This window comes from Tursiops truncatus, chromosome 10 (genome assembly GCF_011762595.2).
Source record: "Tursiops truncatus isolate mTurTru1 chromosome 10, mTurTru1.mat.Y, whole genome shotgun sequence".
Classification (NCBI taxonomy): Eukaryota; Metazoa; Chordata; class Mammalia; order Artiodactyla; family Delphinidae; genus Tursiops; species Tursiops truncatus.
Genome location: NC_047043.1, coordinates 38839803 through 38852866, shown reverse-complemented (window position 1 = coordinate 38852866; position 13064 = coordinate 38839803). Strand labels below are relative to the sequence as shown.

The following is a 13064-nucleotide window of genomic DNA, read 5'->3' as shown; positions in this document are numbered from 1 at the left end:
AAGAATAAGAATAAATGCAGTAGAGGTGCTTTGAGAAACAGCAGTTTTACATGTTAGACAGATAGCATTATGCTCAGTCCTTGGACCTCTTCTCCATCTGTACCAATGGTTTCCAAGTAGGGAAGTTTTGCTCCTGCCCCAGGGGGCATTTGCCAATGTCTGGAGATGTTTTTGGCTCTTACACTTGGGGCTAGGGAGGTACTACTGGCATCCAGTGGGTAAAGGCCAGGGATGCTGCTGAACATCTTACGATGCATAAGATCCACACCACACTGCCCTCTGAAGCAAAAGAAGATGCATCCGGCCTAAAATGTCAATAGGCTTACTCTGTTGGCTGAGAAAACCCTGCTTTACATAGACTCATCGCTTTGTGGATTGCAGCCAGGCTCATAGCATTAGATACCATCCACATGAAATGACTCCCAAATTTTTTATCTCCACCCAAACCCTCTCTCCTAAACTCTATGTCCAATCTGGATATACAGCAGCCTACTTGATACCTCCATCTGGATGCCAACGTACCCAAAATGAATTCCTGATCTCTCCCCACCTCTACCATAGCCTTTCTTCTCTCTGTGGATGGCAATTTTACCCTTTTATTTGCTCAGGCCAAAAACTTTGGCGTCATCATTTATTCCCTCTTACACCCCGCTTCCAACCCATTAGCAAATCCTGTTAGTTCTAGCTAACAAACCAGATCCAGACACAGACCTCTTTTACCTCTGCTGCTACCAATCTGGTCCAAAACACCCATTCTCTTTACCTAGATGATTGCACTAACTTCCCTACTGGTCCCCTGCTTCTATCCTTGCCCTGTACTCTCCACAGGAGAGCCAGAGAGTGATCCTTTTACTCTCTGGCATGAAGTCAGACCACATCACCCCGCTGCTCAAAATCCTTCAGTGGTTCCTTCTGTCCCTCAGTGCAAAAGCCCAAAGCTTCACAAAGGCCACAAATCCTTCCATGATCTGGCTTTCATCCCCTGACTTCATTTCCCTCTACCCCGTTCCTACCCACTCTGGTCTTGAACAAACCAGGTGAACTTCTACCTCAGGACTTGTACTGACTGTAAAATATTCTTTCTCCAGATGGCCTTTGCAGAAACTAAATCTGGCTTTAAAGGGAGTTAGATCACCCCTAAGTATGTTCTACTTTTAAAATACTAAGTATGTTCAAAGGGAGATGTTAAATTCATTACAGAAAAATGGAAAACTCCAGAGACTGTATCTTTTGGCCACAATCAGGAATAGACAGGTGACTTCAAGAGGTATAGGTGCTGCTGTCACAAAAGTGAATTAACGGAAATTTCAATGTCACCAAAAATCTAAACCCAAGTGACCATGGAGGTTCTAGGGAATCTTTTCCCTTCATAGAGGCTGGAGAGAAAGGCTGATTTCTGTAGCTTCCATAGATAACAGCTTGTGGAGAGAAGGGGTTTAGCAGTAGAGAAGTCACATAATAGCTGGCCAATAATTGGTTTGATCCTCATTTGAAATGCAGCAGTGTACTACAGAAAGCATGCATGCTCTCCCTAGCCCACAGCTGTCAGTTCAGCTGATAAAAATACATACCTGAACACTATTTGTAACTAGGAAGCAATGTAGTGGATCGTAAGAGAGCAGGCTCAGGAGTCAAAAACAACTGGTTTTGTTCATATCCTTGTTTTACCACTTTCTAGCTGCATGACCTTGGGCAGGTCATGAAACCTGTGAACCTCAAGTCTCAGCAGCTGTAAATAGGGATAATGACAGTGCCTGTATCATGGTTCTGTTGTGTGGACTAAATGAAGTAATGCATGTCAAACTGCTGCCTCTGCCTCTGGGGAACAAATACTGGGGGCTGGGAGGCAGGGAGGTGACTAGCGTTTTTTGTAATAAACTTTGTAGATCTACTTGACTCCTTAAATTATGTACATTGATCATTTTAACAATAAAAATTAAATTTAAAAAATCCTCAGCACAGTGCCTGGCACATAGTAAGTGCTTAATGAACGGTAGCTTTACAGCTCTGATTACTGCACTCCCGTGGCCGCCACCTGGGAGTAATGTGCATTTGCTACCTGTCCCTTGCCAGAGGAGAACACAAGTTGGATAGAATATCAAGTGACACGAGTTTTCCTTCCAGCTTCTCTTTGAGCCATCTTTAAACCTTTCAGGGAAAGGGTCTGCCCCTGAGAACGAAGACTCAGGTTTCATGGCAGTGGGAAGGTTATACTGCCCTCTATTGCCATTAGCTCAGCTAAGGACACCAACCACCTGCTTTTGGGTCAAATTCAGTGTGCTCTGAACTGAGCAGATGTTGGGCCCATCCTTATTAAACTCATCCCTTATTATTATATTAAACTGATTGGCTACTTCAAAGTAGATAATAAGATCCACAAGCCATTACATCCTCAGGCCCATATAGCAAAATATTTGCCTTTTCCAAACCTCTCCCTGTAACCTCTACTACATTTCTAAACCTAAACAGAGAGAAATTAACTCTTCCATGCCTTAGTCAACACAGACAGCAGCAGGTTAGAAGAGAGTTGATTTCTGATATAATAAAAGCAGACTAACTTCTCTAGCTCCAGATCCAAAACACACTAAAGGGTGACTGTCAGAGAGAGAGAGGAGGAAAAGCAGGTGCAAACGTGGGCAGGCAGGGCAGATGGCACTCGGCAGGGACTGACGCTTGACAAGCATGAGGAACCTCTCCCAAAGATAATAACACGTTTCTCCTTTGAACCAGCACTTGGCGGAAGTAATAACAGTGGCTCAGGCTGTAATCAGTTTAAAGGAGGAGAGTATGACAAACACCAGCTCCAAACATTTTTTTAAAAAAATAAGAGCAAACACAAAATAAGACGTATAGTCCAAGTAACAAAATAAATGAATTTGGGATTCTTTTCAGCTCCCCCAGTGTAAATCATTACTCTTCAGAGAAAGGAAGCAAAGCATTTGGGTTGTCCTGAAGAACACCCTGGTGTCACACTCTTATTCCCAGCTGTCCTGAATAAGACCATTTGGTTGGTGTCTTATTCCTCTGTAAGGCCTTCTTAGAAAACATTGAGAAATTGTGAAAATTACTGGCAAGTAAGAAAAAGAAGTACCTAATTTCAATATGACTTATTTTCTCCTTCCACACCTCTACAGATTGTTTTTTGCTACTGTACCACTGTCCAAACAGAAGCTGTCCCGGCCTCCAGAGATGAGTCACAGTTAGAATTCATTGCAAGACTAGCCTTGAGTCCATAGAGTGAACACCTACCCTACTGTGACTGTTTGTCCTCAGAGGCTCTTGGGCTAATCACATAAAAAGCGTTCATTAAAACAGCACCTAATCTTCACCAATACTTGGTCTGATTGTTCACCTGGGACAGGTCAGCCACAACTGAGCTGACAATGAGGCCAGCCAATCTTTAACAAAAGCATGGAGTCAGATTTATGAATCCTTGGAGCAGGTCAACATATACTTGCTCACCTTTCTGACTCCCTCTGACAGCTCTCACACAGGGAAGGCCCAGGCCCTCTGGATGTTGTGGGATGGAGCTGGGACAGGCGTTCCCACCCAGAGCTTCCCCATTCTCCCCCCACCACCCCTGCCTGTGGCACAGAGCACTGGGTCCGGAGAGTTTATGGGTTATTCAAGGGTAGCTGGGGAAGGGCTCCAGGGGTGTCCAGTTCCTGGCACTGACAGATGGGCCATTATGTTGACATTCACCCAACCCTCACATAAGATGCATGAAGCAACCTTTTCATTTCATCCTACCAACCTTAGCAAGTTAAACTGTAACTATGGAGACAGCAGGAAACTATCTACCTACTAAAACTGTGGTCATGGGCTTCCAAGAGCGTCATGTTCTTTCCCAGCCTTCAGGGCAGGCAGGGAATTTCTTTAGAGTAAATCAGATCTATTGCCAACTCAGTGATCCCTGATACCAGGGCATCAGGTACTCCTCCAACCCATCCAATAAAGATGGCACCTGGTGTGAACTGAACACACTTGCCCCAACTCTAGCGCTCTAGGGGGCTCTCATCCTTTCCACTCACTCATAAATAAAAAGGGCTATTTATTATTAAGCCCACATGGTTGGTACACCCTGAGAGTTTAAAAAGTTTTTATTTTTACCAACCAGAAAAAGAAATCACTACTTTAAAGACTCAACAAACAGGGGAACTCTTCAAAAAAAAAAAAAAGACGCCACACGCAATCCTCAGTTTACATTAGAGCCACTTATCTTATTTCAACTCTGCTTCTTTCACACCTTGATGACACTGCTCATCAACTCAGTTAATGCTTTCGTTCAACACAGCCTCCATTCCAACAGGAAGATCTAAGGAAAGCCCAGGTTCACCTACTAATACCTTTAGTAACGTGGTGCCTGGATGTGAATCCTAGTTCTGCCTCTTGCTAGCTGTGTGATACTGAGGTAAGTTACTTAGCCCCTCGGAGCTTTTATTTTCTTACCAAAATATGAAGATGATACATGTAAAGTACTTGGCACTTACCTGGCACATAGGAACGGTTAAAACATAACTCTAGTATATACCTGATCTTGCCACTTATAGCCCTTCAGAACCTCAAGTATTCTTGCCTTTAAAAATAAATAAATCTATATTCTCAAGCCAAACACAAATGCTTAGCATCATGAATTATCTCTGCCTTAAGGTATTCATTTAAGTATAGTTCCAATTCTTTTCGAAGCCATTTGTAATTATTTCATCCAAATTTTTTCATCAAATTACTTCATCCAAAGGAACACACTGCAACCAACTGAATGTATCTCCCACTGTCCATCACCCGTATCTCCTGACCACACATCCCTTACTCAGTATTCTGCCCTCAGCACTTCAACTGTTCTCCTACCATCATCCTTCCTGTCTTTCCAAATCTGTCCATTCTTTGAAAAGCCCTTTCCATCAACTCCATCTCTACTTCATTTCTGCCTTACGTAACTCTAACCCCCAGCCATGCACACAAATTATACATTTTGACTGTGCTGTGCTCTACTGACCAAATTCATACTCCACCTTGACTGAATTGTATGCGTGTTTCATCTCCCCTACTGTACTGTGAGCTGCTGGTTGGTAGGGATAACTTCTTTTATTCTTCAAGTTTCTTTACTCAATAATCTACACTGCTCTGTACATCAGTGCAGAAATGTGTTAATAAGTACTTTCTGATAACTATCTATACCCTACCCCATTTCTAAGGAGCCCTAAGAGGTGGAGTTGACTCAACTTTAGCCAGAAATGCTTTCAGAGGACTTGCTTTAAGAGGACTGCTTAACTTAAGAAGAAAAGGAGGCTCCGATTTCTCTTTGGGGTCCAAGTGCCATATTCTCAATGCATTAGAGGCAACAGTCTTGTATATCGTCTCCAATGAGAACCTTTTCTCTGTGGTTCTTGAAAATGTTATTTCTAAATGATTCTACAGAGTTCATGAAAAAAATTACATAACATACCATGAGTTCATCAACCTCAAGAAATATCTCAATAGCCTCACCATAGCCCAGCCCTTCCAAGAAAGAGCAGCATGGCAGGACCTCAATTAAGGCTGGTAGGTAATCCATTCAAACAACCCCCACCTCACCCTGGGCCAGGGCAATGACAGACTTAAAAGGCATCAGTCCTTAAAGCCCTAAAGGAGTGAAAAACAACAAACAGGCTCACAACTCAGGAAAAAGACTGCAGTGCACTGGCCAGGAACACCAGCCCTCTCCTAAGACTACAGTGATAGCTAAGCCAGGGAGTTCACAGTTGGGTGAAGGGGCTTCCATTACAGAAAGCACTGGAGCAACTGGTTTTGCCTCCTCCAACTCTCATCTTCCCATTACACTCAACTGCCCTAAAGTTCTCCTTCTAACAGGGCATGCTTAGCCTAGGGCCTATACCACCCAGAACAGTCATACCCTGGAGGGTTAAATTTAAGGAAGAAAAATCTGGAGCAATAGGAACTTAGTGGAAAATCTTTTGTTAGAGTATTAAGATGTGAAGTCTTTCCTCAAATATAAGCCATTTATTGCCTTGCCAATTTACTTCTCTCATATCCTGTATGACTAACATGATTCCACACAATCCTTTAGAATGACCATCCAACCAATAAATCAATCCTGTTGCACTACTGTTGAATGAAGTCCCTCTTACTGGTCCCTGTGGAGAAAGAGAATTCATATCACCAAGTTTCTTTTCTTAATTTGCCTCTGGATCTAGACCACATATAAAGCACTGGTCAGAAAAATGCCATTCTTACAAGAGAGTGAGTTGTCCCTCAAATAAACATTATTTTTAAAAATTTGAGGGTGAATGCCAACACAAAGCAAGGAAAGACTTAACAGTTATACGATTATATAGGTGGGAGGCTGGGCCTAATACACCACATTATTAATCAGAGAAGAACGAACAGGAATGTTCACAGGCCCTGCCACACAAATCACCTACAACAGTTAGCGCTTAGCATCAGGGCTTTATTCAACCTACCAAAACCAACAACCAGGAACCATAGTCAACTCGGCGGAGTATGGAAGGTGCTGTTTAATCATCAAGCATAGCGAAACAGATCAAGAAATCAAACACCTAGAAGACTGTCTTAGAACAATCAGAATATTTAAAATCATGATTAACTTAACAAACAATTCTCTCATTCCTCACACATGAAAAGTCAAAATATCACTTGAGCCACTCTGGGTTGTAGGTGAGGAGGTAGATGGGCCATAAGAGACTGGAAAGACATCAACAAGAAGACATGCAGACTAGGTAAATAAAGTGGAAGCCCAACAACATTTGGATAGGATACAACATTAGGATAAATAATTGAGCTTTTTTTTGGTTTATTTCCTCAGGAAAAACACCCCACCCAAAACCAAAAAGACACAGCAGGAACAAATTCCAAAGGTGTGCTGTTGCCCTACACTTGGTATATGCATTTACACTGGAAGAATGGCTGGTGATATTTTGACTTTCTTTTTTTTTTTTTTTTTTTTAACGCTAAAGGTAAAGAACTCTGTTCTTTCAGCACCCAAACCAGAGCAGAGAGACAGCAGTAAATTATAAATGTGGATGGAGTAACATCCACAGGACATGGAGATGGGGGAGGGGGGAGGGGAGAAGGGGTAGGTTTTTGTGCTGTTGCATTGGCAGGAGAGCTAAGCAGTCTTAAAGAACATTCTAGGCTTCTAGGTTTGCCATGAAGGAGTATCACAAATCCCAAGGCCCACCACCTACCCCTTCTCCTCTTCTCCGAGGGCACCTACCTTACTGTAAGTCACTACTGATAAGTTGTTTGCGTGACTGCTGGGGGACAGATTTACAGAGTTCTGTGAGAGTCTATTCTCATCTTGCTCGGTTTGGTCAGGAGCAGGAGCCCATGTGTTTTTGCTGATCGAGTCGAACTCGGAACCCCCAGGGTCTTTTAAGTTGTTTTCATCTGATTGTCGGTTCTTTTGGGGAGAGGCAAACGGGTTGAAGTTTCCTTCTACCTTGCGATGTGGCTGTGTGTTGAACTCCGTTTCAAAAGATGACAGCTGCTGCGTTACTCCTAAAAGTCCACCCACCTCCACACTGAGAATGACCCAGATGACATCTGAAACAAAAAGGCAATTCATGTCAATGCCAGGCATACCCTCAAGGCTCAAAGCAGCCACCACAGAGAACCCCAAACACCACCCAAACCATAAGAAGAAATGTTTCTCTACATGCTAGTTTAGAAGCTTACTGACAAAGTTATCCAGTACATTTGCATTGCATGCAGTTCTACATTTTTGGTAACGTCAAATTCATACTCTGGTACAAATTCAGCAGAGGTCTGTGGTGAGACCCATGAAACTATCTGTAAAAAGGTTACTAGTTGATTTTGATGCATAACCATATTTTGGAAATCATTACTCCAGAGAAAATGATCAATATATAGAAACCCAAAAGCTATTTTTCCAGAATTACAAGCTCTTTGCGGTTTTTGCTTTATTTTGTACATGGTTAACTCAGAAAACTCAGGGCAGGCATAACTCTTGAGTCAAAAATAATGCTTATAATTACTAAAACTGCAACTTATCAACACCCCCACACACACACTTTGGGGCAATTTAGAGTGACCTGCCCAAACTAGGACAACTGAGAGTAAAAGAGGGAGTTATTAATTACACCAGGACACAGTTGTAAGCCAGCACTAATCCTGACATATTAGAACAGATATCACCCTGGCTATTTTCACCATCTATGTGTTCAAAAGATACCAAAATTTAGTATGCCTGAGACTTTCTATTGATAAAATAATCCAATTTAATACCAACTTTGCCTTTCTGTCAGATAGGGAAACCCTACCATCTACATTGAAACCATAAGAGATTTGTTTTAAAAGATGCACTGTCGGACTTTTGGTCATAGTTCAGTTCTTTATTTCCTCAACTGTCAAAGCCATGGGTTCAAAAAGAAATGAATAAAGTAAGCGGCACTTCAATTTGATGTTCAGCACCTCAATTCAGAGAACAGTGGCATCTACTTTCCTGATGGAAGGTTTTCAAAGCAAGCTATAGAAAGGCCAAGAAGCTTTTAAGTGTGAACCTTGTTGAAAACAAATATGAAAAATTGTTCAGGCTCCTAAACAAGTGGTATAAGATTGACAGGAAGAGGCAGATAAAACTTCACCAGTTAGCTACATGGAAATACAGTAGTCTCCTTTACCCATGATTCACTTTCATGGTTTCAGTTACCCATGTCAATGGTGGTCCAAAAATATTAAATGGGAAGTGCCAGAAGTAAACAATTCATAAGTTTTACATTGCACACTGTTCTGAGTAGTGTGATGAAATCTCTCACTGTCCTGCTCCATCCTATCTGGATGTGAATCATCCCTTTGTCCATCGTATCCACGCTATATACGCTATCTGCTCGTTAGTCACTTAGTAGCCATCTAAGTTATCAGATCGACAATCACAATCGGGTACTGCAAAAGTGAGAGCCACAGTGAGTGATAAGTGCTTAGTTAAGATGGAAAAGGCATTAAATTTGGACAATAAGATATTTTGAGAGAGAGAGACCACATTCACATAACTTTGATTACAGTATATTGTTATAACTGTTCAACTGAATTATTAGTTATTGTTGTTAATCTCTTACTGTGCCTAATTTGTAAATTAGGCTTTATCATAGGTAGGTATGTATAGGAAAAAACACAGTATATATAGAGCTCAGTACTGTCTGTGGTTTCAACATCCGTACTAGGGGTCTCGGAGCATATGCCCCACAGATAAGTGGTGGACTACTGTATAATATATAAGCCTAGAACAAATACACTAAAAAGGAAATTGAAGGAAACTAAGGAAAACTCTTGGGCTGTGTTTGTTCTCAATTTTCAATCTGGGTTCTACAGCTGAGGAAGGGGATCTTAAGTGTCAGAGAGCCATAAATACTCGATTTAAGGTTAGTGATTTGGAAGCTGTATTAAGAACTTGGTTGTATCCAAACAGCTATGAGCCAAAACCTTAGTAAGTAGAGATGCAGTGACATCTACTGTTCACTTCTATAATGAGCAACTCTTTTTACCTCCTGTGAAGAGGAAGCAAGCCACTAGCAACACTAGTATGGATCACAGGAATAGGCATACATCCCAGACACACTTACCATTAAAGCAAATGTGAATCTTTACGTAAACTAGTATCATAAAAGTTCAACCTGGGCTTCCTTGGTGGCACAGTGGTTAAGAATCCGCCTGCCAAGGCAGGGGACACGGGTTCAAGCCCTGGTCCAGGAAGATACTACGCGCCATGGAGCAACTAACCCTGTGCGCCACAACTACTGAGCCTGCACTCTAGAGCCTGTAAGCCACAACTACTGAAGCCTGCGCACCTAGAGCCCACGCTCCACAACAAGAGAAGCCACCGCAGTGAGAAGCCCACGCACTGCAACGAAGAGGAGCCCCCGCTCGCCACAATGAGAGAAAGCCCGCGCACAGCAACAAAGACCCAACGCAGCCAAAAATAAATAAAAATAAAAAAATTTATTAGAAAAAAAAGAAAGTTCAACCTGCTGATTTAACACTGTAAACAAAGGCAGAGTACCATTTCACTTAGAAATCTGTAACAGTGCCAGTAATGGTGGGTCAGATGACTTTTATTGAAGACTTGCTCAATCTCATAAACCAATATGATATGGGCCTTAAAAAACAATTCAATGGCAGGCAGCCTGAGGGAGACTCATTCTGTGCTCTCTTATTCTAGGCTTTCTAACCAAAGGCAACATTCCTTCACTCTACTATTCATTTCTTCCAGGCGGATATGCCTTGTCTTACAGTACATTAATTCCTACTTTTGTCTTCCACCCATCTGTTTTCCAAAATCCTTTTGTAAGTACATGGTATGTTTAGCATACTCAGCTACAGGTAATAGTCTTTGTTCTCTTAGCTCAGGAAACTAAATGCTTATGAGAAAGGACAGACTGTTCTGAAGGCTGTTAGCAGTACGAGACTAATGACATTTTCCCCCCTGGCTTTGAGAACTAAAGCTTCTTTAACACAACTCACTGGGCCTTATCATACTTAAAGCCACCACACTCTCTTCACCTTGGCTATTTTTCTGTACTGTTCACAGATTCTACATAGTAGCTGTAAAAGGAATGTCACTGATTTATAAACACCAATAATTAAAATTCCAGTTCTGATCCTCCAAAGTTACTATCGTGATGGGTCATTATGAACAGTACACCACGCCCTCTACATGGTACTCTCTGAGCCCTCCAGGTACTACCTATAGACCTCACATTTCGGAAGCGTGTTCATCCCACACATAGTGTGTGTGGGTTTCTTTGAATCAAACAATAAAAAGGATGAAGATGAGCCCAATAAGCTTATTTCAGAGGTTGACCATTTCTAGTTCTTGTCAGAACACCTTAATTACTAAGATTAAAACTGCCAGCCAGATATTTCACTATTGCTGATGATAAAATCACAGCTGTAAGGAATCTTAGGGGTCATCTAATGGAACTGCTTCTCTTTCTAGATGAAGGATCTGAGGTCTGGAGGTAAAAGTGATGGGCCTAAGATCAGACTTCAAGTTAGAAGTTGGCCATGATGATGACCAAGAACTTCCAGCTCTTAGTATAGCTTTTTAAACCCGTAATTTTTCTTCCCAACAGGAATTTGGGAAGCCAAGTGCCCAGGGAACGAAACCTATAGTTAAGTCAGTCCCATTTTAGTATCTTTACTGACAGACATATGAAACAAGAATGGTGTCCTAGAAAAGTAGCCAAGAAAGTAAAACCAAGTGCCAAGCCTACACAGTCAGGGCTTAGTAAGCCAATGGAGAAACCAATTTTAGAAGGTCTTGCCTTAAAGTAATTTTTAAAAAGCACCTGAGACAGAACTTTGGACCTAGAAGGTACTGTAAATATTATTTCATTCAACTTGTCCTTTTTACATATGATAAAACCTTTAATAATAAGTATAAACCTTGTTAATAATAAGTATACATTTCCTTTTGTAGAAATGTGTAATAAATTACTGACGAGAGAACATAACCTTTTATTTCTTAAGTTTAGGCTATGAGAAGTGTAGAGTAAAAGGAAAATATTTTACTTTGAGCCCAAGTCCATAATCTTAATCAATCATGCTGACATACAAAGACATCTCAGATTATGGTAAGAATATTAAAAACATTTGCATATATCTAAAAGCTAGCATCATGGGTCAAATCACATCATAATAAATGTAAACAAGTACCTATGATTTGTCCACTAAAATAGAATTGTTAAAAACAGTACAATATTAGAACTGGTAAATTTGTTTCTTGTGGGAATATAGGTTACAATATATGTACAGTAAGGGTACAGGTATACTGGGTTGAACAAATAAGTAAATGGATGGTGGGAGCAAGGTTTTTCGTTATCAAAGAAGGATATTACAGGAAAGCAAGCAAAGAAGGAATTCTAAAATAAACCCTGTGGTACTGGATTAAAGCCAGAGACATCAATATAAACGAAACACAGAAACAATTATAGATATGTCTGTATACAAAGGTTAGTATGTATACATATACTATCTAGCCCTATCTGCTAAGATGGCCTAGAAGTAATGATACCCCGCTAGCAATGAACATACCTAGTGCTCAGAAGTTTCTAAATACTGCTCTCCAATAAAAAGAACAAGGGCTTCTTGGAGAAATGGCTGATTCTAGGGCTGGGGCATGGAAAATATAAGAAAAGCCTGGAACATCTTGTTGTACCAGAAAGTAAGGAAGTGGTCAAAACACAAAAGGATAGGGGCAGGTTAAAGGGATACAGGAGCCACCTGAAAGAGCTCCCTCTGGAGCTGGAACAATCTGGGCAACAAAATAAATAATGTAGCACTGGACTGTAACTCCAACTATAAAATAAATATACATGAGTATATTTATTAACTATGAGTCCATAGTTATATAAATAAATGAAGAAGTGACAAACTTCCTTACAAAGAATTCCAAATAATATATAAAGATACTCTCCCTTCCAAGAGGTGGAGCTTAATTCTATACACCCCCCAGGGACTTCTCTGGTGGTTCAGTGGGTAACACTCTGCGCTCCCAATGCAGGGGGCCCGGGTTCAATCCCTGGTCAGGCAACTAGATCCCACATGCATGCTGAGACTAAGAGTTTGCATGCTGCAACTAAAAAGAGCTCGCATGTTGCAAGACCCGGCAGGGCATAAATATTTAAAAAAATAACAAAATTCAAAAACAAAAAAAACAAAAAAAACAAAATTCTACACACTCTCCCACCCACTCTATCTTAGTGATAGAGTAGGGAAAGAGAAAAGGTGTAACTTTACAGTGCAGAAACTGGCAAACAAACTACTCAACCTAGTGACCAAGGTTAATATCAACAGTGATGTTATGCAAATATCAAGTACCCTCCACCCCCACAGGCCACTTCACCTTCACAGTATTCTTCCCCAAACCCATAACATCAGCCTAACCATGTGGAAAACATCAGATAAGCTCAGACTGGGGGACATTATAAAGCAGGGGTCCCCAACCCCCAGGCCACAGACTGGTACTTGTCCATGGCCTATTAGGAACTGGGCTGCACAGCAGGAGGTGAATGGCAGGTGAGCAAGCA

General features: G+C 41.3%; 1 protein-coding gene across 5 annotated transcripts in view; it reads right to left on the bottom strand.

Moving 5' to 3' along the window:
- Positions 1 to 13064, bottom strand: part of ILRUN (inflammation and lipid regulator with UBA-like and NBR1-like domains) — a 121966-nt gene that overhangs the window by 17555 nt on the left and 91347 nt on the right. For 2 of the 5 annotated variants that reach the window (XM_033864396.2, XM_033864397.2), the window contains exon 4: positions 7235 to 7563. In XM_033864396.2, the coding sequence (XP_033720287.1) occupies positions 7235 to 7563 (329 nt within the window). Of the gene's footprint in view, positions 1 to 6045; positions 6135 to 7234; positions 7564 to 13064 lie in introns of all 5 variants that reach the window. The other 3 variants (XM_033864398.2, XM_033864400.2, XM_073810839.1) reach the window with 2 other exon arrangements.